Consider the following 27,194-nt stretch of genomic DNA (forward strand, 5'->3'; position numbering starts at 1 on the left):
TTTGAATAAAACGTACAGAAACATGTCAGAAGGTTTATCAGCCGGCTCTCTCACTAAGTTTCTCTCTCGGGGAAGAGAGAATGGGATCTGGTTGCAGCTCGCAGCATCTGTCTAAGTAGGAGGAAGACATGAAAGCTCGGTTCACAGCTGTGCTGATGTCCTTCAGGATGCACAGACACAGCAGACAGCATTACAACCTGCATGTAAATCTCTATATCCTGCTATGATACTGTGAATTGAGACGATGTGTAATTTGCAGTCTAAATACAGTATATGCATATTACAGTGGAAAGCCCATCCTACGAGTGAATGAAAGAACTGTTATTAAAGGATAGCTAAACAAGCATTTTAATCATTTACTACAGTGATTCTCAAAGTGGGGTCCGTGGCATTCTGCCAGGGTTGTCTGTGAAAAGTTTTCAGATTCATTCATTTAAATGATCATGATATCATTTTTTTTTTTTTTTACAAAAGGCTTCATAGTCCAACGAATAATATTTAAATTTTTAAATCTACAGTAGTTCATAGATTACGTTCTAATCAAACAAATCTATAACGCTTAGAATCTGCAAATATGTTTAATACATGTCTAATATATTTCTAATACATTTCTCCTGTTGTTCTTTCACATAAGTAGGTCAAATTCAAAGGGACATACATGAGAGGGTCTCTGGTATATTTTTTATCTTGTAAGGTATCCTTGGCTGAAAAAAAGATTGAGAACCTCTTAGTTACTGTACTTGATTTCATTTCAAATGCCATGTGCTTGACCCGAATGCTCAGACAGAGTAACATTGTCTGAAACTTTAATACTGTGACACAGTTTTACCTGTGTAATGAAAACTACTTAAAGGTCCCATATTGTAAAAAGGGAGATTTTCATGTCTTTTATATTATAAAGCAGGTTTTAGTGATATATAAACACTGTGAAAGTATCAAAACACTCAATCCACAGATAAATACACACAGCCCGTATTCAGAAACTGTGCGTTTGAAACAAGCTGTCAGGATTTCTGTACATTTGTGATGTCACAAATCTACAATATTTAGACAATTTCACTGTTTTAAACGTAAACATTCTAAATGTGTCTCAGTTTATTTCCTGTTACAGTGTATGTGAATGACATCAGCTGACAGGACGTAAACATTGACCCAAGCTGTTTCCTAGCAACGTAATTCCGTTGAAATGCGTTAAAATGGAGCGTTTTCTGATAGAGGGGGTATACAGGTATATTCAGACAGACAGTATGAGAAAAATAATGTGTTGTTTGAACATTAAAGCATATAAACATGTTCTAGTAGAAACCCAAAATGCAAGTATGAACATGAAGATGAGCATGGTAGGTCCCCTTTAAAAAGACCCCAAGGAAACAGATGTACCGCATACAGACCACAGTATGGATACATCCATCCAAACAGCCAATATACTGTATGTCAATATCCAGTCATGAAGATTTCAGGAGAGTAAAAAATGCATTAGAGAAAACTGCAGCTTCTTTTTTTCAACTGAGTTTTTCCTTATCCGATGAGATATTTTCAGTAGCATTTCCTTTTCTCAGAAATACCTATTCAGTGTATTTACAGTCTGTAATGACCTCTGGTTTTTAGATTAGAAAGGCTTTTTGCCTTTATTAGATAGTCAGGACATCTACTGGAAAAGGGGGAGAGAGGGGACAATATACAGCAAAGTGTTGGATTTGAACGCAGGCTGCGGCGGTAAGGCATAGTCCACTTTTGGATAAAATTGTGTATGGGATTTACAGGAAACTATGCATTTATGTTCGCAAGTGTAATTAATTTGATCTGACATGAGTCTCACTGATAACTGCTGGCTCTCTTACAACAATAGCAGAGCTATTAAATTACAGCTAAAAAGCCAATGTTTCTACTTCTGCTGCTTCACAGTAAAAGCATTTACCTGGAGAACCGCAGGGTCGCTTAAAGGATAGGTTCAGATTTTTTAAAGTCTTGAATGAATTGAATGTTTTATTATTATTAATAAAGGCAGACTGGTTATAAGAAGTATTCATGCTTTTATAGAGCAATCTAGATGTTGGTCAGCTAGATTTTAGATATTTCTGTAGCTAGTTTTGGCCAGAGCCATTTTGAATAAGGGATCCGGAACGGGTCCGGACCGAATGAGCCACTTCATGAACGGGTCCAAATCGGATGAGCTGCTTTGTGAGCGGATACGGGCAGGGTCCGGGCCATATCTGGCCTGGATCCGTAATCCGTATCTGTTCCGGATCCGTCCCGCCGTGCAAGTGGACTCCTATCCGGATCCGTTTTGTGGATCCGTTCCGGAGCCTAATTTACCTCCGGACCGGATCCGATGCGGAATCAGTTTGCTATCTGGGGAGGATCGCACTGCAAAGGACAGAGGGTGTCTATCCTGAGGCAACTTTGTGATTTTTGGGGTATACAAATAAAATTGACTTGACATGACTTCATTTTATTATTAGACGCAAACATCAAAATAATGTCATCACATCAAGAATAGATTGAAGGACAATGTGTTGACGGGTTATTGATATGGGACCTCTAAAACCCTCCTTTAAATAGCCCTGCAGACTGCGGGGGGCTATTATTAAAGGCACTCAATGACACGGTAACCTGCATTACCACAACCTCTATTGCAATGCGGCGGCGCTCCACAGATCTCTCTCCCCGGTCTTAGTGTTGGCTGTTCGGGGATAAAGCTGAGTGCTATAGTCGGTCATGTGATTCCTGCTTCTCTCTCTCCCTCTCTCTCTCTCTCTCTCTAAGTTGAAAGGCAGGAGCAGAGCAGTGGAGGGGGCCCACAGCTCCTCTTCCTCTACTGGTCGTGGATGCAACGTTTTTTCGTCCCCCTTTTTTTCTTTCTTCCACCACATTTTAGTGTTAGTTTCTCGCTCGGTGTGTGATCTTTTTTTCCCTTCGCCATGGCGGGGGCTATTATTGAAAATATGAGCACCAAAAAGTTGGTGATAGTGGGAGTTATTCTGCTTTTGTTCCAGGCGTTTGCCTTCATGGTCGGCGGTTTAATTGGTAAGTTTGTTTTATCCCTCACTCACGCACTTTGTGTTACCAGTTTGTTTGAAGCTCGCGAGCTAACTAACGTCTGTCTTTGTGCCGTTGGATTTCAAATGTTAACGTCTCTAAACGGTTAAAAAGTTTGAATTTGTTCCGTTAACCCTCGTCTTCAAACCGGCGTTAAACAACGTTTAATACGAGAGAAAAGAAACTTTTAGATTATATTTGATATGTATATTTTAACCGAGTCGTGCTCCAAACAATGCGGTACTTTTAGACAAACCTCCCCGTTAAATCACTGCTTTGTGTCGTCAAGGTGTTAGTTAGCCTGCATACCACAACCGTTGGCTAATTCATAGCTAAGAATAACGCCATGTTTGTGGGTGAGATTGTGATTTTTCTACTCAGGAATGCTCTGAATACATACCTTTTGTGTGTTTTTTCACTTCTTTGATCCCCCTTTTCTTTCCTCATACCTCCTCCTCCTCCTCTTCCTCCTCCTCCTCTCATATATAATGTCTGTCTGCTGTGTGGGGCCCCAGGCAGCATCTCTACCTTCCTTGGAGGGTGAGCTGTGGTGTCAGACATTGCAAATTTAGTTTTCATTTTCTCAGATTAGCTGGTCTTTTGTTGTGGTTCTCTGAGTCTTTACTTAACACCCAGGTACCTGTCTGTTTTGGTGTATGTATTATGTGGCCTTACCTGCTTTTATGAACTTACAGCAGTTAATTATCCATACCTTTGCTTTAGGGCTGCAATTGAGGATTATTTCCATTATCAACTAATCTGGTGATTATTTTGTTGATTTTAATGGTTTAGGGGGAAAATGACGATCACGGTCTCCCAACCGACAGTCCAAAACCCAAACAGATGTTGTTTTCTTCATATACTTTATTTAATATTATATTTTTGTCAGAGAAAAGCAGCAAATTCTGACATTTGAGAAGCTTGAACCATCAAATCGTTTGCCACTTTTGCTTGAGAAAAAGGAATGAAATGATTAATCGATTAGCAAAATAGTTGCAAATTGATTTGCTTTTGATCGACTAATCTAAATCTGATCGTTTCAGCTCTACTTTTTCTCACTAAAGCCAAGTTCACACTACACAACATGCTGTCTTTTTTTAATTTTTTTGCCTCAATCTGGGATTTCTGTTGGGTGGATCCAAAAACTGTTGGGGAGCGTAAAATCAGGTCAAAAGTTGTGTCGTGTGAACTAGACACAAGATGACTCTGATTCCAATTCACAGTTCTTCATGTTGGACTAACACAATTTGGAGAGTCGGGGAACACCACTATCAAAATAAATTCTCAAAAATTGTAATATATCAGCTATGACTGTATGGATTATTGTGTTTGTGAGGTCCAAATCTGAATTTCCATTATCAATTAATCTGGTGATTATGTTGTTGAGGAGAGAAAAGGGGGGTTCTCTCCTCATTCCTCCCCTCCCTTCCTCCTCCTCTCATATATAATGTCTGTCTGCTGTGTTGGGCACCCAGGCAGCATCTCTACCTTCCTTTCACTCCTTCCTCTTCTTCCCCCCTCTGAAGTCTCTCCTTCTTCTCCCTTAATCCCTTATCGCCCCACAGGCAGCAGAACATTCATGTTTTCCTCCTCTTCTTCCTCCCTAGTTTCATTTGCATTGAGACACACAGTGGTGCACCCACCAAAAAACACAACAACACACAGCTGTCAAAGTTTTTGCCTTGAGGACTGTATTGGAGTTGCTGTCAAGTTTCTTCAAATCCACCCACTCACACACACACAGTTGATAGAAATTCATGTGAAAGATGTGTTTTTTCTTATGGGCTGAATTTAGTGGAGCGGATAGTGGAAAAATCATGCAAATAGTGATACGATACAATACAACTTTATTGTCAGTTTGCAATGAAATTCATTTTGCATCCATAGGCAGCTCAGTTTGAGAAAAAGTACACATACAATAGACATACTGTTACCATAAACAAACAGACAAGTAAGACCCATCAGACAAAAAACAAAACACATAACAATTATTCATACATAACCCATTAAAAAATCACCATCAGTCCTCTGGATTTACATCTCCTTAGCAGCACATTAATTATTATTTAGCAACAAGATGGACTGATGGACAAAAGCGTTCTTTAGCCTGATGCGATTAAATGTAGGGACTCTAAATCGCCTCTTGGAGGGCCTCTATGTGTCTCCTTGTTTTTTTAGAGACTCGTCACAGTTCAGATGTGAGTGAGAGGGAGACGTTTTGTGTTTTTAGCATTATTTATATGAAAAGAGGACTTACTGCCATATTTGGGCAGTAGGAAACCAAGCACAGCTCACACTATGCTTTGTTAAGATACAAGCACCAAATTTGGCATGATGATTCCAGAGGGGACACTGAGCAAAATATAAATGATTGGCCACTTGAAAATCCAAGATGGCGGCCATTTTTCACGATGGCGGCCATTTTTCACGATGGCCGCCAAATTGACCTGCTGATAACGGTTTATTATTTATATCTACTTGGTCGATTTGAGTGATCTTGGTGTCAAATTATATGTTTTCCAGCATGCTGGATCTAATTTAGATAGTTTTAACAATTTTTAACTGCAATATGGTGGCCATTTTGTGTCTGTTTAGTGCATGGATGTATTAAAAGAACTGGATACAGCGTTGGAGGCGGGGCCCCGGTCATTCCTATGAGAGTTGCTCATTGGCGCATGAAGCCTAAATGGCTCGACTTCCGTCTGGAAAAGTACCCGTATCTATCTCTATTAGAGTGTTCGTACTGGGAAGTTGATTCACCTAAAAAAAAAATGATCCACTGAGTTACAGACGTCTCTTTCCCAATGTAAGGGAAAATGAAACAGCTGGGTCTTGATGCTTGATTCCCTGGCCGCCATATTGCAGTTAAAAAATATTAAAACTATCAAAATTAGATCCAGCATGCTAGAAAACATATAATTTGACACAAAGGTCACTCAAATCGACTAACTGGATGAATTTCTATGAGAGAAATCATTATCAGCAAGTCAATTTGGTGTTTCCATCTTGGATTTTCAAGTGGCCAATCGTCTATATTTGCTTAGTGACCCCTCGGCAATCATCATGCCAAATTTGGTGCTTGTATCACTATTTGCACGATTTGACTGAAAAATGTATGTCATTCGCTCCACTAAATGTTTGTCCCCAAACACCAGCTTGTCTCTGTGTCCCTGTCTCACTGACTACATAGCTGGTGATAAATTAGCTTGTTCTGTTCGTTCCTGGCTGAGATGGTTTTAATGAAGCCAGATTCCTTTTGTATTTGCTTGGTGGCCGGGGGGCAGCAGGGGTAATTGAGTAGAAAGGGTTTTTTCTCCCCTTGTTTCCCCGACAATCCCGGGAACACGGCATGGGGTCAGCAGGGCTGAGGGGGATGGCCATTATTCTGGACACACTGCGATGGAGACTGGAGGAGCCGGTGGTGTGCTGCTGGACTCGCATGGTCACTAGATAATTAAACTCCAAAGGGGGTGCCGGATAGATAACTGGGTTTAAATCAGTCTAGTGGTGTGTCTCTTCTTTGTTGCTATGCATGCTTTTTTATTTTGTTTTTACACAGCTGTTAACACACTTACACAGTTGAAGTTTCCTTGAAAATAGCCTTGGTGGAGTTTTACGAGTGTGTTAGCCAAAGGGTGTGTAAACTGTTTGTGGTGTCCGCCCTTCAGCTCTCTGTTACCAGTGAACAGATATGATTCAGATACGTTAACAGGCACAAACTATTCTGATTCATGTTTGCTTACTTTTATAGTTTTCTTGCAGTTATGGATAGTGAGGCTACACACTTTTGGAAACCAGGAAGTATTGAAATATCTAAAAGTATTACTCCTCACGAGTTGGTGCTCGCTCGAAGCACCTTTAAAAATGATTACAGCTTTTGAGTCTTCGTATGTCACTAATCTTTTTCATGAACTGAATCTGAAAACTGGGCTTTCATGTTCCCCACCATGAGTCAGTACACCTCACACAAGCACCCTCGACAGTAATAACAGCTTATGGAGTCTTCCTGGATACGTCACAAACCGGCTGCTCGGTACATTCAGGACTGGAGTGTTTTCTCCTGCTCTTTCTGGGGAGGTTTGCGCAAACAAATTGGAAGCATCTGCGCACTTATCTTCCAAGTCATTCCACAGGGACTTTCATATGGGCATTTCAGAGTTGTTTTGCCTGTATGAATAAGGTCACTATCCTGTTGACACTTAAATCATCAGTCCGATCGCTCTCTGGCACTCTCAGATAGACCTTTTGCAGAACAAATTGGCTATTTGTTCTTCGAGTGGACGTTTTCACATACAGTAGGAATGTGCTAATGGAGGGTGAGCTGTGGTGTCAGACATTGCAAGTTTAGTTTTCATTTTCTCAGACTAGACGGTCTTTTGTCGTGGTTCTGAGTCTTTACTTAACACCCAGGTACCTGTTTGTTTTGGTGTACTTATATGTATTATGTAGCCTTACCTGCTTTTATGAACTTGCAGCAGTTAATAATCCATACCAATACCTTTGCTTTAGGGCTGCAATTGAGGATTATTTCCATTATCAACTAATCTGGGGATTATTTTGTTGATTTAAATGGTTTATGGGAAAATGACGATCAGTCTCCCAACCAACAGTCTAAAAACCCAAACAGATGTTATTTTCTTCATATACTTTATTATTATATTTTTGTCAGAGAAAAGCAGCAAATTCTGACTTTTGAATTTTTCTTCCACTTTTGCTTGAGAAAAAGGAATGAAATGGTTAGTCGATTATCAAAATAGTTGAAGATTGATTTGCTTTTGATCGACTAATCTATTGATCATTGACTGATCGTTTCAGCTCGACTTTTTCCTCATTAAAGCCAAGTTCACACTACACAACTTTCAAAGTCCTCAGCACTGTTCACTCTACTCAACATGCTGTTCTGTTTTTTGCTTCAATCTGGAACTTTTGTTGGGTAGCTCCAAAAACTGTAAGGGAGCGTAAAATCAGGTCAAAAGTTGTGTCGTGTGAACTAGGCACAAGATGACTCTGATTCCAATTCACAGTTCTTCATGTTGGACTAACACAGTTTGGAGAGTCGGGGAACACCACTATCAAAATAAATTCTCAAAGATTGTAATATATCAGCTGTGACTATACGGATTATTGTTTTTGTGAGGTCCAAATCTTGCTGAATCTGCTGTGAATTGTGGCTCTAACGCCACATAATTCAAAGAAAGTTAAGTGGCTTGAATGTTCTTTGAAGGCAGTGTAGGTTTTTGTTAAATATATGGACAGCTAAGGCCTTTACACATTGGGTGTGACAAATACATGACATGATAATGTGAAATACTCGTCTGCGAATATTATACGACTAGGGCTTTTATTGTGAATGGAAGGAGTGGATCTGGTATGCGTTGCCTTTGTCAAGGTTGAAAGGAGTAGTAAAGTTTGCCGTCTTGGTACGGTCTTTTATAATCCTGATAAATATAGACGTAACTCAACCCGTTCCGGATAACGTGATGAGATGATGCCTTTATTTGCGGTGCGAAAGTTCAGAAAAATCAACCTTGTTCCAAAAAAATTAATTTCGTTGGTTTTTCGCCTTCTGTGTGAAAGTATTCATGACAAAAACAACAGTTTGAAAAAATCTATTGACGTGCAAATTAATCACACGGAAAAAAATGCCCCCGGTGCGTAAAGGCCTTTACTTATTAAAAAAAGACTTGGCCCCATGTTGTACCTGATATTACAAAATAAGGGGGAAATCCAGTATAACAGGCACGCTGAACATACCGATCGTCTTACATCAGCTCCGCTACATGATTTAAAAAAAACTGTGACTTTATATGTTTATTTACTTCCACTACGACTCTCAAACCACTCGGATGTCGTTCACATCAGACCTCCAGCTTTAACAACAGGAGACCATAGTTTTTGTCTCCGCATGATAATGATAGATCCTTTCCCAAGCACTGCTAAAATCCTGCGAGTAGAGACTACAAACACCAGTCTCGTCAAGCTCATGAATCTCAATGCGTAAACAGTGTAATCGGTGCCTGAGAGCTTTCGGGAATTTTCCCTCCCCATCACTTCAGAGAGAGAGACGGCCTTGCTACCAGGCATTTTCTAAACAGTGTTAAAACTAATTGCTGAAAGTGTTTGGACTGGATTTGGCTCCAACCCCACTGTTCCTAATGGTTGCTAAGATATTAATATTGTCCATGCACAGTTTAATCCAGAGTGCTCAAGTTTTATTTATTGATTTCTTACTCAAACTTTTTGTGTGATTTATTAGTTTGAGGAGAAATTTGGCTTGGCAGGACCGTGAAACACTTTGCTGCAGTATTTCAACATGACACCTAGCCTAACATCTCTCCCACTTTGTATTTGTCTCACCAGCTCCCAGCCCCACCACAGCGGTCCACTACTTGGCCACCAAGTGCGTGGACACAACCAAGCACCGGCAGGAAACCCAATGGTTCATGCCTTGGGGTCCCAACCAATGCGACAAGATCCGGAACTTTGATGAGGCCATGGCCAAGAAGATTGAGGCCAACAACATTGTGTTTGCTGTCCACATTCCTCTGCCTAACAAAGAGATGAGCCCCTGGTTCCAGTTTATGCTGGTCATCCTGCAGTTTGATATCGCATTCAAGATGCACAACCAGATAGGTGAGAATCAAAGCTTTAGTACAGGTTTAAAAAAAAGTGCGAGGACAACACTGCTCATGTTTCTCCCCCAGGACATGGCTTTCAAGATGTAGGACAGGGAAGAAAGTCTAACTTAATGTGAACATGCTTGTAAGAGGCTGTGCTAGCTTATATGGGACTTGGTGTTAAGAGAATCTTAAGTGAACAGAAAGCCATTTAGGTGATAATGAACAAGTAATAATTACTTTGTTAGCTTGTATTTCAAGTTTTTGTAATTGTGTCAATATTTTATCTGTTATTTCTTAGTTTCACAATCTGAAGGCAAATAATTGCAGAGACTCAATGAGACCAAGCTAGCCTCTGAAATATTCACATCCATTGTCACTTCTAATCACTTGCATCGTAAATTCAAGTGCAGTCATTCCAACTACAGCAGTAATACCCGTTGTTATGTTTCTCATATTACCTTCCTTGCAAGACGTCGTGGTCGGATGTTGTCTTGTGTTCTCATTTCAGTCTATTATGGCGAACGCTTGAGGAACCCACAGAAATGTGTCTTATTCAGTAGATTGGATTTCTGTTACACTGAAAGGTGGCAAACAATGATGGATGCCCTGCTGTTTGTTCTCTATAGACCCTTGGGGGGGTTCTTAAAGACGGGCTTGTTAGGCACCCTTGAGACAGGTATAAAGAGAGGAGAGAGGTAATCTGGACCTGTTTCTTGTTGGTTGCCTTTGAGCAATGAAATATCTCATTATCCAATCCACACAGTAGTATAAAGTGGTGCAAGCTCCTTTTGTGGAATAGTCCTCACAGTCTACAATCTTAACAGTTTTAACGTTAAGTTACATGAAAGCTTTGTGGAAAAATAACAAAATCAAGCTTGAAATCTGTCATACAGATTTGCTTTGCCTAATGTAATACATTTAGTAAAATTTTGGGCCCCAGGCTCTGTCAGATATGTAGTTTCTATTGTCATGAACCCACCAGCGAGTATCAGTGGATAGACGGACCTACAGCATCAGCTCAGTGCTTGAATGAGAGGAAAGGGAGGAGGGGGAGGGAGATAACTAGTATCTGGAAGAAGACAGGGTTTGGTATCCTGGTAGGGTGCTTTGGGATCCTGAAAGAAGGGATTAGAGAGGATGATGAGAGAGTCTAACAAGTGACTGGATCACCAGGAGAGCCTGTGACTCTTAATCACATCATTCGCTTCGTGGCTTAGAATGCATATGTTATGCATGCTAATGTCAACTTGAGCTTTATAACAACCTCTGATGTGCAGCGTCGTGTCCACACTGACAAATGCCTGTAAACCTTGATACATACAGTACATAATTAACAGAAAGGTAATAGACAGAATTGTAATCCCTGCAGAGAACAAAACGTTTTAGAAGTATGTGGTGTACTTTTGTATGACCCAGCTTTCTGGTCTGGCTTGTCTAAACAGTCATGTTACAATGGTGGCCTAGTCATCAGCATTGTTTGCTTGCTCACAGCGGAAATGTGTTAGGTGGCTGCGGGTTGTTTACTGCCTGGCTGCCAGACAGAGGAGTCAGTGAATCAGCCTGGACCACAGATGCGTCTTTCTGCCAGACGCTACAGACTCATTTAGATCTCTCTGAGCTACGTGAGGTGCTGTGAGAACAAGTGGATGTCGAGGGAGTACTGTAGATGCTGCGTGTAGTAGAAACCAGCTAGTGCTGCAGCACTGGGTGTCCCACTTTTAGACTCTCGATTTTCTGACCGTTTTCAACCCATTCATCTTTGCTTTTTCTCTCCTGAGACGTGAGGTGTGCTAGAAAGGAGAACCTGCTAATATGTACAAATTAGCTTGTTTCAAGCATACCCAAGCCTTTACACTGCTGTATAATATTATAAGTAAAAGGCAAATTGCTTGAAGCAAGGCAGGTGTCAGGTAATGCATGCCATCTAATGTTACTTCTACTTCCTCTGTTCATCCTCCTGGATTATTTTTATTTTTTTTTCTCAAACATTGAAGGGCCTTTTTTGTTTTTTAAAGCTATTGTTAAAATCCATGTGTAGCAAGATGAGAGATTAAATAAATAACTGTTTTATAGCAGCTACTGTTGGGTTCTGATGGATGGTTTAATTTTGGTAAAGTACACAGATTCGCTAGTCGGAGTCTTAACAAATTTAATCCTGTCTCCCAGTTAGTTAAAAAGAGCCTTTTCAGGTAGTCACTTTGTCAAATAGCAAAACGTAATTCTCTTTGGTAAAACTTGTGGTCTTTCTAATCATTATCACATTTATAACTTTCATTCATTCAATTTGTTGATAGTGAAACGTAGACAAATTTGACAGGATTCAGATTCCTTGAACCGAGTAGATTAAATAAAATGCTGTAATAAACCCCCAAAGCAACGGAGCCAGGTTTTCCATAATTAACAAAATGTCGTCAGCTCATCTGTCTCAATCCTGACCAAAACGCTCCTTGTGCCAAAGGTAGGCGGATTCTGTTCTGCAGCTTTATGACAAATGAACACAAGGCCATCTCTTCTTGTCTACCTTATCTGTGTAACAGTGTGTGTCCCAGAGAAGAGGTTCGCCCTTATTAACCACTCCACACACCTGCCCCACTCCACCCCGGCACCAAGCACCCCTTGGCCAGGGTCCAGCAATAACACAGCTGTTGAGGAGGCTTAGTTTCCGTGGCGATGGCCGCTGGACTGGAGTGGAATGTTTGCATGAAGCGAGTTGACATTCGAGGGCGCCCGTCTCGACCAATGGCGGAGTGGAGGGCATTACAGAGACAGTCGGCTGCCAGTTCTCATCTGGTTCCCTCTCCCCCTTCCTCTACTTTTTTTTTTTTTTTTTTTTTTTCACAGCACAGGCCACTGAGTTTCTTTCTCTTCATTCCAGCTTGTTTCATAACGGTACAAGAGGCACTCTGGAGGGCTGGAGGAGAGAACACTTGGCTTTGTAATGTGATCTAAAGATGCAGTTTTAATAGCTTGGCTTTAGATGTTTTTGTTGGATTCACTGGGCTGGGCTGTTGGAGGCCAGCTCAAGGTCTCATTGAAGTTTATGTCAAGTAGGAAGTAACCTAGATTTGGGCCACCATGGAGAGCAGAATGAATCACAGAATATGTTTACATGCTGAGAAATAATCCTGTTAATCTCACTGATTCAGACTCAATCCAGGTGACAGGACCACATATTAACACCCAAATGATTTGACCTAGTGTAAACATGTTTGTTTTACAATATACCAACCAAAACCAGTCTAGTTGAAAATACAGCCTTTTTAAATCACATCACATCAGTTAGAACTGCTGCCATGAAGCTTCTCAATGATTTAAATGAATAAAATGTCCATCCTCATCTTCTTTACACTGTACCACTCTGGAGTGATATTAGCATGTGAAACACCAGCATGGTACTTGGAAATGAACAGTACCTTTTTCAGGCTATAGTGGGGGATGTCTCCATGTCAGTGCTCGCAGTGTTGTCACATTGCTGGTCTCATAGTTAAAAGGCCGTGGATGTCTGTCATCAGGGCTTAATTTGATCCCGTCACTGGGATAATAACAGCCAGCAGAGTTGTGCAGGGATGAGGTATAATAAGCGCCAAAATACAGACGTACATGAATGTCTTGTACCTCATTTCCACTGCATGGTACCGACATGGCTTGACTCAACTTGTTTTTGAACTGTTCTGTTTTTGGTTCTCCATTTGCAGAAGCTGTGGCAAGTACCAGTAATTTATTTTTGGTACCACCTAGTAGAGGTTGTAGTCGAGCTCAGCCGATTCTAGAGGGTGTATTTAAAACACTGAAGACCACTGATTGGTCAGAGAGAAATGTCACTTGACACTAGCATGGTTGCAGATGGAGCAACGTGCGCTGTGTCTCGTTGAAGGTGATGTCACGGCACTTTCCTGCGCCGTCGCTATGACGGTCAGCTAAGGGTCCCGCCTACATTGACTGGGTACTATTTGTAGTGGAAAATAAAAAATTGCAAGCACCGTGTAATTCTTTGGATACAATGATTCTGCACAAACTGTACTTGATTTGGGATGTTTATTGAGAGACTTGCATACTCAAAGTCTTTTAACAATTAGTGTCTACTTCTCATTGCTTGATACTGATCTGTGGTAATTCTTTCCAGACGATGGAGCGATGGCCACCATTGACGTGGGCCTGGCATACAGAGACGACACAGTCAGTGAGTGGACAGAGATGGCTCACTCTTTTGAACATCGGAAGCTCACCTGCAACTTCACTACTGACAAGGTGTGGAAATGACACTTTGTGCCTCACCATGATGCGTCTTTAGAATACCAAAAACTACTTATTCCAGACATACTGTGTATTGAAACAACAATATTACCTAGTTGATTATCAGCTTCCACTGATTCTATTGTAGATGCTAAATCAAATAATTAATATTGTTTCAAATCTAAGTAACTTGTTTATTTTATCATCAGTTTTTAACTCAAAAGCTATTTTTGTTGTAATTTCAGGACATTACAAAGTTCTTATGAGCCTCAAATACTAATTACAGATTTCTCACTTTCGATACTGCTACTTATGATAATTTGCTGATGCCATCTCCATGTGGAGGCAATACCTCAATCATAGATATCTCTGAATTTGGAATTCAGCACCTTTTTAAGGGCACTTTGGCAAATGTTTTATTACCGCTGGACATTTAAACCTGCTGCTCTAGGTGATAGTGGTCTATGTCTCAACTCTCTGACCCCTTGTTGCACAGCCTGAATGACGACAGTTTTACAGTAAAGTTATCTGTTATCTTTAGATTTATGTCTTTTGAACCAGATATGGTTTGTTGCTGTGTGTTTTCCAGACCCCTGAGAACGAGGGACGTTACTATGAGTGTGACCTGCTGCCTTTCATGGAGGTCGGCAGCGTGGCCCATAAGTACTATCTTCTCAACATCCGCCTGCCTGTCAACGAGCGAAAGAAGGTCAATGTGGGGATCGGAGAAATCAAAGACATTCGTCTCGTTGTAAGTTGGCGTTTGATTGGGACCTGTATGTGAAGCTTTTTGGTACACTGCTTTTGTTGACCCACACAGTCGAGGGTAGGGATGTCGCGATACCAGTAATTAAGTAGTACCAATACCAGTGCAATTCCATGATTCTTGATACTAATTTGATACCACGGTAAAGAACAAAAGTAAAACAATAAATCCCATGTACTTCAACATACACTCCTTTATCCCCGTTTGCATAATGTGTTAGAATGTTAAACAGGTCATAATTCCCTCTATTATCTATTTCATAGATTATTTATTTGCTGTGACAACATCTCCTTTTAAACAACTGTATTTATTCAAGTTTCTCACCCTAAAATGCATTTTACAAAATTACATTTGAACACATGATAACGTTAGAATTTGGCTTCGCGCAACACTAATTTTTTACTGAATAGTGCCTGAATGTATCATAATGTAATGCAATGTGACCCCTCCCGTGTTGAAATAAGCAGGATGAGAGCTAGTTAACGTTAGCTGTTAGCAGCCGGTGAGCAGCACAGTCCTGTGGAGCCAACAGCTAACGTTAACTAGCTCTCTTCCTGGCGATTTCAACACAGATTTGTTGTTCGCAATGTAGCATTATCGGGGGAAAAAAATAGGGTGCGTCCACTTGACGCATTGATAGTGAGTTTACTGCCTCCCAAACACATTTTATATCGTCCTCGGGACTACGGGACACCGTTAGGCTCGAGCCCTGACGGTACCTGCGGTACTGTAGAAAAACAAGTACCATCATGTTTTCAGAATTTTGGCATCGACTTGTACCGAAGTAACGGGTCCTTTTTCAACTGTGTCAGAAACAAAGTTGGCCATTGAGTGATATGGTGTTAGCCTTTAGTTTGCCAATAAAATAACATACACAACACAAATGGTTAACACAGATTTTCTTTTTTCTCCTCCAAGAGCATACACCAGAACGGAGGTTTCACCAAAGTGTGGTTCGCCATGAAGACATTCCTCACACCCAGCATCCTCATCATCATGATCTGGTACTGGAGACGGATCACCCTCATGAGCAGACCTCCTGTGCTGCTGGAGAAGTAAGGCAACTCCCTCAGTAGCACCATATTTATTATTGTTAGAGAATTATACCTTTTTGGCATCATAATTTCATCCATAATAATGCCTGCAATGAAGAACTCAGTTTTACATTTATGGTGAATGAGGCTAGTTTGAATAAATGCAGCCAGGACCTACAGTAATGATTCATTATACACTGTGGAGGCTCTGCTTCAGTGGGTTAACTGGGTGAAGGCATATTAACTATGGATGAAACGTACAAGTAGGGCAGGAATGTTATCTAGGACCGTCAGCAGATCGTAAATGCATGTTAAACTGTTGATAAGGTGGCGTAATCAAACAAATGTGCGAAATGGTGGGGGGAAATAGTTTTTGATTTCAAAACAAATGAAGACCTTCCCCTTGCCAGATTTCCTCTGAAAATATGTAAATATATCGGGTGGAGGGAGATTCAAAACCTCAGATATTTGTCTTCATTCCTTAACCAAACCCCATGAAGGTTAGAGCAGCAAATACACGTAGTTCTGCCTGAAGCAGATAGTTCGAATGCCATGCGGTGGAAAGTTATGCTCACAGCCCAGTGTTTGTCTAACCCCCTGCTGAGCTGGGAAGACAGATCAGTAAGAGGCAGCGCTCTGCGCCACAGGAAGTGCCTGGCGAAGCGTGAAACACGTTACAAAATCTGCAAGCTAGCACTCAAGCGACACATTCTGCATACACACATTCAGGACATACACACCAGCTCGCTGAGACACCACAGACACACACAGTCTCTCTCCTTCCCTCTGTTTTTGCCGGCTCAAGGCTCTTATTCCCAAATGACCAGCAGGCTCTCAGGAAGTGCGACTCGTACCCTATTTGTGGACACTGGATGATTTTTTCATGCTGTAAAAGCTGTACCAGAGTCTCCTGTCATGCTAGTCCACAGAGGTGTACACCTCCGACTTTTCTCTAAACTTGGACGACAGACGTGAGTGGGAACTCTCAATGTGGAAAATGGTCTAGGATGGTAGAAATCACAGGGAAACTCTTGTTATTAATTAAACATTCATCTTCATTTTCTGACTTTGGAAACCAGTCTTGTCTTAAAATTGTTAACTGAAAAATGTTGTGTGCTGCTCAGCAAAAGCAGAGATACAACAGACAATGTGACTAGTCACAGCAGGAAAAGCACAGGTGGGATTAACAATGCTAACGATGGCTCTGTTCAATTAAATGTGTCAGTGAGTTAGCATGCTCTATAGCAGGGCCCAGGAACTGGCTCACCCGAATGGAACGCAGACAAAATTAATGTCATTAGTTACACCTGTGCTCCTCCTGCCACCACATGTCAAAATCTCCTGTAAAAAATGTCTATTTAAGACCTCTACCAAGGAACAACGCCCATTACATGTTCTTCCTATGGTCTAAGACAGTCCAACAATATTAGTAAGCATGAACAACTCTCTCCCAAATCCAAAGACTAGAGTGCAGCTCCATAGACGATGAATTGGGAGAGATGTTCTAGATGACACTGAGAGCATCCAGGGGGATGTTCTGAGTATACGGGAACATTTTCTGTTTTACAACTGACAACACTACAATAGAATAAAGTTAATTTGGGTATAAAAAAAGAAATTAAACATTGTGTGGGTCCATAAAATCAGTCTCCAATTCATTGTCTATGGAGCAGCTCCAGACTTTATACCCTATGACATCACAAGTTTGAGACTTACTTCTCTGGTGTCTGGCTTTGAGAGAGAGGAGCTCATGTTAACAAATATTGATTGAATTTTCCTAAACCATGGAAATAACATTGGAATTCTTAATTTAGGTGGTGTTCGCTTTAACTTTACAGATTTTCATACCAAGGCCTTTGTCTTATTCCAAGACTGTATATAAGTGGACGTAGTGACCATGACGTCACCCACTACGGTTTTGAAGCCTCGAGTTCGGTCTTGACTTTAAACTAGGGATTGAGACCATAAACTCATGTTTACTGAAGTAATAAATCAAGTGAGACGTAAAGGCATTTTCTCATAGACTTTGTATACAATCACTATTTTACAAACTTCTGTTTGCAACCAGAGGAGTCGCCCCCTGCTGGCTATTAGATAGAATGCAAGTTTAAGGTACTTCCGCATTAGCTTCACTTCTCAGAACCAGAGGTTGCCGCCTGGTCTTATTCCACACACACAGTCACACAGATAGATACCAGCTCTCCTGTCTGTGTTGGTGGTGCTCAGGACACATTCCCTGCATACCAGTCAAATGTGGTTTCACTCTGTTCGCTCTGTAGAACATCGCTGACGGGCTGTCTGGAGTGGAATTGCTTAGAACCTGTGTTACATTACTTCTATTACCCACAGTGTTTGCAAAAACAAACACACACACACACACACACACACACACACACACACAGTAGTTCTGTGTTTTGCCCTCTTACTCTCTGTTTACGATCATCCTTTCATCTACTGGTGGCGTGCAGGGACCTGCTGCAGACGCTCGCAAGACAAGCTCTATTCTGTCTTTCTGTAGGCCAATTGTTCTAAATTCATTCCCCCTTATTTCTCCCTAAATGTCTGGATTTCAAAGGCTGAGGGAGGTTGGCTGCAATAATGAGGCTATTTGGAAAGGTAGTAAACTTTGTAGAATTGGATAGGTCAGTGGGGACACACTGTGCTTGTAGCTGAATGGATAATCTAATCAATAATGTCCCAAGATCTAATGAGCCTGCTTCAGCGGACGCAGATGTAGCCTTGCTCTAAAACATTGATTGTGTCAGTGTAAAAGATGTTGTCCAGATTCAGGATGTAGAGCCTGTCAATTAAAGTGACCCTAAATTTCATATGCTAACACTGTTCAAACACTACATTTGTTTTTATGGCAATGACGTTTTCTCTGGGGTTGTAGCTTGTTTAGGCTCATCCATTTATCTTTATTGAACACCCCAGCATGGCTGTTAATATAACAGGAATAATACTACTATTGATATTCATTTAAAATATAACAATGTATGATCCTACCACCCCCATCTGTTGGTAATGACGGTTAAAAATGATAGTTTTAACACTGTTTTTGCTCCCTCAGGGTAATCCTTGCTCTGGGTATCTCTATGACATTCATCAACATCCCAGTGGAGTGGTTCTCTGTCGGCTTCAACTGGACCTGGATGCTGCTTTTCGGGGACATCAGGCAGGGCATCTTCTACTCCATGCTGCTCTCTTTCTGGATCATCTTCTGCGGGGAGCACCTAATGGTACTGTACACGGCGACATTTAACTTAATGCATGACGTTTTTCTTACTGACCCACAGACTTGCCTGCTATCTGACCTCACTTACAGCCATTTAGTGCTAAAGTTATTGAAGTCCCGTCACAGCCATTCTGGGACTAGTTAAACAAAAAGACTAACTGTGCTTCAGATACAAACGAGACCGAGTGCTTTCTTGGAGGAATGCTTCAGCGCCTGTGCATCTTTTCCTCGTCCTTAATCCAAGTTAATATAGAAAAGTGTAAAGCACTTCCAGCTTGACCAAGCAGGCAATTGAGGGCTTCTGGATATTTTTTTTTTCATCTTGAAGCCTTAAAACGTATCTATGAGTTAGGTGGATTGGTATACAATATGCCAAGATGGTGTGTCCTACCCAGCAATCACCACTTTACGACCTTCTAAAATAACACTATATAACATAAAAGATAGTATAAGGGTGTATGTATCTGTAGATAGTCTATTTTCATTTCACAATATTCCTCAATCTGCAAGCTGAGAATCTTAAATCAATCAAATGACATCCAGTGCCTTTAAAACGTACTTAACCCCCCCCCCGTGGACTTTTTAATGTTTTATAAAATTGATTTTTTTCTGCAAAAAGAGACTCTTTAAGATGAGTAGAGGAGAGAACCATTAACAGAAAACTTATCACCAAATATGGATCTATATACAGTATAGTCTCATAGTAATGTCTAAGATATGACTCTTTCTACACTCTTTGTATAAGTATTATATTACATGCTATACTGTACTGAGTGTTTGTCAAACATAATTGCCTATTTTCTTGATTAAATAATGAAAATTAAATGATTCCATTAAGAGTTAATGTTAAAACCTATGTAAAAGCTAATAATAAGTTAGGTGTTTTATGGAAAAAATGTCTTATCTGACTGTCATTTTTGTCCGGGATGCACCGTTCTTTGCAGCATGGGTTGTGGGCAGAGGACAAGTGGAGATGTTGGAGCGTTAACTCTTCGATGATCTCTTTGACGAGCTCCATGTCTGCCTCAGACAAGGTGACAGTCTCTTTAGCGCTCCTCAGCTCTCTGACAGCAGTGTCTTCTGCGCAGCAGGCTGTTTCTCTCTTGTTGGCTGGCCTGCTGACTGAGCTCTACTTGCTTACATAAAAAATGGTTTATTTGCTTCTTAGCTTTGAAGTTTTATTTCTTCATAATTAAAAAAAAAAGAAAAAAAAAGAAAACCTGCACCAATGCAAACATTTTTACACTATGTATTTAAGAAATTAATTAACCCTGTAACCTACTTCTGCAATAATTTATGACTGGGTGAACGGACATTAGTAGCATTGTTTCAAATCAAACTACCCTCCTTGCCCTCTATTCACTGTCTAGACTAGAGTATTCATCCACTCTTGAACTTTGCCATGCTTTTGGTTGTTTTTTACACTCCTCAATAGATGGATAAATGGATTGATCTAACGTACTTCTCTTCATGACAGACAGTGAATTTTCACAGCAGGAAAAGATGATCAGGTGTAACCACATTAAAGATGTCTCTGTTCCATTCAGCTGTCCCATAAAGCTATGACAGTGAACATGCATGCACAATAGACCCATTTAATATCACTAATTAGGGCTGCATTTCATTTAGATAAGTGAGTTCCAGGGCATTGTGCACTCTGGAGCCATCGTTAATGTTATTAATCACACCTGTGCTTTCACATGTCAAAATGTCTGCTGTGACAAATGTTTTAAGTACAAAAAAACCCCCAAAATGAATTAATTGCAAGTATTCAAGTCAATATTTAATAGTCACCTTTTTTATACAATCTCATCATCACATTTGGACACTGTAAGTTCTCATTTTGGGGGAAATGGAATACAATGGAATATAGTATTCATAATTATGTTTTCATTAGTGTATAATCGCCTGAATCAAAGAATCGTTGTGTTTTCGTTAGCCTAGAATGAGCCCTTCACATCTACATTGTGAGATCCTCTTCACGGAGTCCGCCACGTTGCTCCGCCATGTTTCTACAGTAGCACAGAGCCGTTCATGTTTTTACGTTACCTGAAGGCCACCATAGTTCTCTGACATACTCGTGAAACTGCGGTAACCGCAGAGAGTTAAAACCGTGGCACTGCCAGCCGCCGTCTGACTTCCGTTGCTCCTGAAGTAGTGTTATTATGGTATGGATGGCCTCTGAGCAAGGCAAACGGCGTTACCATGGTTTTGCACTTGGTGGCTCACGTTACCGCAGTCTTGGAAAGGGAGGAGTGAGCGGAGGGGTACTCAGCTGGTTGCAATCTGCAACCACATCACTAGATGCCGCCAAATCCTACACACTGTACATTTAAGCTCTGCCAAGTTGCATGGAGTGAACAGTGAACCCAAGTCCTGCCACAAATTCTGAATTTCCCTGGCCCTGGTCTGCACTCTGACATAGCTACTTTCTAGACATTACTATTGTTGTTTTAAGTCATTCCTGTTGCAGGCTGCAGCAGCATTTTTTTTTTATATTTAGCTGCATACATTTTTTGGGTCCTTCTGCAGAGACCATCTCAACAACACGAAGCTGCTGTCACAAGCTAGCCGTCATTTTTTTTATACGTAACAATGTAGAGACTGTATACTATATCAGTTGCTCTAATGTTTTTCACAACTATTGTGCGGTTTTAATGGATGCATCTGGGTCATCAACGCTTAGCCTGATGCACTCATTCACATCACATCAGGTATCTTGAAACATTGGTTATTTTGGCTACAGGACAATGTTATCTACAGTATGACCTTGATCAAGAAGGATCTTGGTGATAATGGACTCCATATGTGATCTATGAAATGTAATCCAGTATATCCCATCTTTACGTCTGTTTTTTCCTGTTCTCTCAGGACCAGACGGAGAGGAACCGCTTCTCAGTCTACTGGAAGCAGGTCGGACCCATCGTGTTTGGCTCCTTCTGCCTTTTTATCTTCGACATGTGTGAGAGGTGAGACCAAGTATTTTTTTCTTCCTCACAATTTTGAACAAGAGACTTGTTTTACAAAAGTGGTAAATATCAGCATGCAACATATTATTATAATGAATCTCGTGAAATTCTGTGTTCTTTTTTTGTTCATATTTGTATGCTTCATCTCCACATGCTGTGTTTATTCTATGCTTTTTGCAATGAAATGTTTGTGACACATAAAGGTAATGTATTTTTGTTTTGTGCCACCAGAGGGGTCCAGCTGACAAACCCCTTCTACAGCATCTGGGCGTCTGATGTAGGAACTGAGCTTGCTGTATCCTTTTTTTTAAACTGCGTTTGACAACAGTATCAGAAAAAGAGCACTCCCCTGCAAACAGCTTGTCTGACAGGTATGATGCTAATAAAAACCCTCGAGTGTAAATGGCCAAATCATGTTTTTCAGTTTAGTCTCAGTTCAGTCTCTTATTGTTGGGAGTGTCTTTACCAATACCGTGCTAAGTTATCATGACTAAATGCCCTGCTTCTACTTCTTCTAGTACATGTATGAGACATTCTCCTAGTTGGCTTTAGCATGAACTGATCTCTACACTAATAAGATGAGAAATAATTCAGTAATGCCATATGTGAAAGCATTGCCTGGGGTCTCGGGATGATGTGTTCATGATGTTCATCAGCACACCTCTTCATAAACAGCTGCCAAACCCCCGTCTTTTCAGCCCCGTCTTTTCCTGCTTTTCCTTTTGAGCTCCATCTAAAGGAAAAAGCTGCTCAGTGTTCCTGACTCTCAGCAGTTTGATGAAGTCAGTCATCAGTCTGCAATATATATGTAATAATAACACATTCTGGAGCATACACTACAAGCTTTCTTTCCTACCAACGTCTATAACACAACTCAACAAGAAAACAGGTTAATCGTTGCTTTTATAGTTCAAAGAAAGGAGTCACTGTTGAATTTAGTTTTCTGTATTATGGCTCTTATGATTCTCTCCTGATTTTACAATATGTATGTATGTATGTATGTATGTATGTATGTATGTATATAATTGTATCTCTGTCAGGGAATGTGCAATATTTTCCATATCTTTTTCTACTGTGCTTTTGGCATACCACCACTGTACTGTCTTGTTGACTCTGTATTGTTTTCAGCTCTGTGCAGCACTATTGCCCAAGCAAAATGTCCCCTTGGGGACCCTAAAGTATATCTTATCTTATAAGGCTAAACCTGCATACCCGTGCACAAAGTCTACTTGCTTTTACAGTGATGAGACTGTATGTGCGGACAGTATGCAGCACACCACCACTCTTTTTAAAGGAGTGTGTTATTTCCTTGACTGGTGTTGCCTCAGATGGCTTTCATAATTGTGGCAGGGATCTGTGCCTGCCTCTACTTCCTCTTCCTCTGCTTCATGGTGTTTCAAGTCTTCCGCAACATCAGCGGTAAGAGGACGTCCCTGCCCGCCATGTCCAAGGCCAGACGGCTGCACTATGAGGTGTGTGTGCTTTCATCTCTCATCTGGCTCTTGTGTTTGCATTTCTAATAGTTTATCATCATCATAAAAAAAATCAGTTTTGTCATGACAGTGCAAAAGAATTCTCTGCTACACGGGAGTGTAATTTTTTTACAACTTTTTTGTTACTAACACATCCCCTTTATTGTCCTTTAGGGTCTGATTTTCAGGTTCAAGTTCCTCATGCTGGTCACTCTGACCTGTGCTGCCATGACTGTCATCTTCTTCATCATCAGTCAGGTGAGTGCCATAATGTTGTGAAATCAGACATAACGCTGTCCACAGGACTATTTAGGTGACAGTTGGCGACTACTAAAGCTATTTTGCTTGTCCCAAAACATACAACGCTCTGCCACAAAAACAGTAACATAAAAAGTATGCATTTGTCTTTTGTCTGTGTCCAGGTGAATGAAGGCCACTGGCACTGGGGAGAGCACACAGTGCAGGTGAACAGCGCCTTCTTCACCGGCATCTACGGCATGTGGAACCTGTACGTCTTCGCCATCATGTTCCTCTACGCACCATCTCACAAACGTTACGGAGACGAGCAGTCAAGTGGTCAGTGCATCACTGGTAAACACATATTTCTACTAACTTTCTAAAGAAATAAGATAGATTAAGTGTCAGTTGTAAATGATCTATACTGCTTTATAAAGCACTCTCGATCCATCTATCCAGTGTACTTAACATTTAAAGCCATTGTAGCAGTTTAGTGTAGGACAACGAATTGAATATACTAGATAATTTGACAATAGATACACTTTAAAAAATGTTTCTACTTTATTTTTTGACAATTGCATGAACTTGCCTTAATGTTTTAATATACTAGATGTACGTCTGGGCAATATGGAAAAAAAACAGAACTTCATGATGGTGAACTTTAGTGTCCCAGTAGCTCACTTCATTCTGATGCGGAAGAAGTGTCTGCCCTCTGCTGTAAAGCTGCCTATTCATCCAAAGTTTGTTTTTGGAGGAAGGGGGGGTTGGTGATTCAGAAGGACCCAGATTCCCAGGGGAAAGAAGGGTCCTTTTTGGCCCGAGAGGGTGATTCTAATGGACACCAGGCTTCCTTCCAGACAGAGAGGAAGGGAACAGTGAAGAGAGGGGTGGGGGTGGGTTGGAGAGCAGGGAAGTAATCAAAACCATCCATCCATCTCCTGACGTCAGTGACGCGGGGAGAGAAGAGGAGGGTTTGAAGTTCTGGAAGCTTTCCCAACCGACCTCACAGGAGGGGCGCCTCTCTCCAAGTTTCTGTGTTGATTTAATTTATCAGCTCTTTGAGCTTCACTTCTGTTTCGAACAAGCTGAAAGTATTTATGTTGATGAAATTCAGCCTGCAGTAATACAATGGAATGTGCACAACAAGAACACCTTCTGTATTCACGTTATGCTATTGGTGATTTTTGGTGCTGACGATGTGTCATGTTTGTGTGCAGGAGACAACGGAGGAAACAGTGGAGAGGACATCCAGCTGACTACTACCATCACACATGTCGATGGCCCCACTGAGATCTACAAGATGACTGGCAAAGAGGCCCAGGAGTAGATGTCACACTGCTGTCAAGACTCCCCTCTTCTACCTACTGCTCCAACGATCCCCTCCCTCGTACATGTAATCAAACCGGCTTTTCTCTTTACATCCTCCCGGCTCTAAAAACGGCATTAACAATCCAGCTTGCATGTAACCTACCAGTCCCACAGTCGCTGTCCTCTCCCAGCACCAAACCCCTCAGCTGTGCGACTTGTTACGTGCCACCCTGTTCCCACTTCTATCTCTAAAGGCTGAATATTATCAACACTCCAATCAGTCCTTTTCATTTCACAGTGGAATTTTCTTTCTTTACATTTCATACTTTATGTAAACTGTCTGTGTTGTGTTTGTAAATGTTGCACAATGCTTTTGACACCAAAAAAAGAGATTACGTAAAGAGAACCATTTTCTTTGGTGGTCAGAAGTTGCAGCCGTCACCCTCCTGTTTTTTTTAAAGTACAGTGTGGTTAATTTGAAAAAGATGGACACATTTTAGCTGATTTTCTGCTTAATTACTTCTATTCTCAGTCACAAAGACATATTCTTCCATAGATCGTGTTTAGTACTGCTGTCCGTCTTTCAAGTGGTGGAGATCTTTTTTTTTTATATCATTGGGGGAAATGTACAGACCACATAGCCACTTTGGGAAAATGCATACCGTACGTTCATTATGTTACAATGTAGATATCTATTTTTTATAAAGTGCTTATTTTCAACTTCACAAAATATATGCATCAAGCTCTATCAATGTTTTTGAAGTTGACTGTAGCCTATTATACATGGTTTTTAGTTTTGTTTTTGCTTTTTATGCTAATTTAAATAAAAAAAACTTTTACACCCTGGTGTATTGTCATAGTGTTTGCTCTGAATGATTGAGTTTTGTATTAAAGTCCTTATTTTTAGTCTTATTTGCCAGTAATTTAAAGAGAAATCAAGGAAAAGAGATTGTCACTTTAATATCTCTTCAAAGAATTCAGTGTGTCTTGTACTCGGTTAAGTTTATAGTGACTAACTTACAGTCCTTCATACTAAACTGAATATACTAATCATAAAATGGGGATTTTTGAAATACAATTAAATTTTTTTGGTGCAAAGGTAGGGAAAGTGCACCGCTGCATGGCTCATAGCAGAACAACAACAAACCTGCCTTCAATTCTCTCATCAGTAAAGCTAGCCAAAGAGAGCCAGTGGGAGACAGGAAGTTGTCTTCTTTTTTTTAGATTTTACATTCTGAATGGGGGATATTTTGGAGATAAACTAGAACTTGATGCGTTCATATTTACGACTCTTCATCAAAAGCTGGCAAGCATTAAACCTGCAGTAGGCAGAATGTTTTTGGCATCATTGGACAAAAATTAAAATTTCAGCATGAAATTCAAGTGTTCTGAAAGAAAAGTAGGCTTCTGCACCTCCTCATGGCTCTGTTTTCAGGCTTTAAAAAAATCTATCTCGTGATGGGAGACTTTGGCCAATCACCGGTCACTTCAGAGAGAGAGAGAGAGAGAGAGAGAGAGCGTTCCTATTGGCTGTTCATTCAACGGAAGCAGTTGTCAATCACTCATGAACTCCGGTCAAACTAGGCAGCGCTGATCAAATTTTAATCAATATTTTGTTACTTTAGTGCCTTTTTCTCGCCTTTTCAGAAACATCTTGTAGTGTACTGTTTAGCTGTAAAATGAGAAAGTTTGCTCCAGCTGGTGGGCGGTGCTTGGTATTTCCTCAACTGATCTCAACATGGCTGCCAGGTCACAAACTTTCTCATTTTACAGCTAAACAGTACACTACAAGATGTTTCTGAAAACATTTGAGGCAAGAAATAGGCATTACAGTAACAGAATATTGATTCACATTTGATCAACGCTGCCTAGTTTGACCGTTTGATCGGAGTTTGCGAGTGATTGACAGCTCCTCAGAGACGGCAGGCTCCAGCTCGGCTCTGATTGGTTGTTTTCCTCCGGGCTGTGGCAGATGCCATTAGGAGCAAAGGAGGACAGTCTGCATGACAGATAATAATACACACAGTGCACTTTAGACTAAGCTACTGGAGTTACCCTGCACTATACTCATTTTTAACAGTTTCTTCTGCACTATATTCACTTTTTTAATAGTCGTGTATCCCAGCTGTTACCCTGCACTATATTCACTTTTAACGTTTTTCTTCATCTCCTTGTATTTTTATATCCGGTATATTTTTTTTGTACTTTGCACTACTAACTTTTTTACTGCCTTTTTACTAACATGTTTTGCACTATGGAACTGTGATCCTGGAAACTTGAA

General features: G+C 40.7%; 1 protein-coding gene across 4 annotated transcripts; it reads left to right on the forward strand.

Moving 5' to 3' along the window:
• The first annotated feature begins 2,779 nt into the window (after positions 1–2,779).
• Positions 2,780–25,759, forward strand: wls (Wnt ligand secretion mediator). 4 transcript variants are annotated; one of them, XM_074650784.1, is made up of 13 exons: positions 2,780–3,027; positions 9,400–9,672; positions 13,783–13,907; positions 14,482–14,643; positions 15,577–15,713; positions 18,763–18,931; positions 19,872–19,961; positions 21,799–21,896; positions 22,128–22,191; positions 23,225–23,368; positions 23,543–23,626; positions 23,791–23,959; positions 24,823–25,759. In XM_074650784.1, the coding sequence occupies exons 1-13, from the start codon at positions 2,922–2,924 to the stop codon at positions 24,930–24,932; spliced, it is 1,731 nt and encodes a 576-aa protein (XP_074506885.1). In that variant the 5' UTR covers positions 2,780–2,921; the 3' UTR covers positions 24,933–25,759. The 4 variants fall into 4 exon arrangements, with proteins under 4 accessions (XP_074506885.1, XP_074506886.1, XP_074506887.1 ...); XM_074650785.1 differs by having other exon boundaries at positions 23,791–23,944; XM_074650786.1 differs by lacking the exon at positions 19,872–19,961.
• The last annotated feature ends 1,435 nt before the right edge of the window (positions 25,760–27,194 follow it).

The sequence above is a fragment of the Sebastes fasciatus genome, chromosome 11 (genome assembly GCF_043250625.1).
Source record: "Sebastes fasciatus isolate fSebFas1 chromosome 11, fSebFas1.pri, whole genome shotgun sequence".
In the NCBI taxonomy this organism is placed as follows: Eukaryota; Metazoa; Chordata; class Actinopteri; order Perciformes; family Sebastidae; genus Sebastes; species Sebastes fasciatus.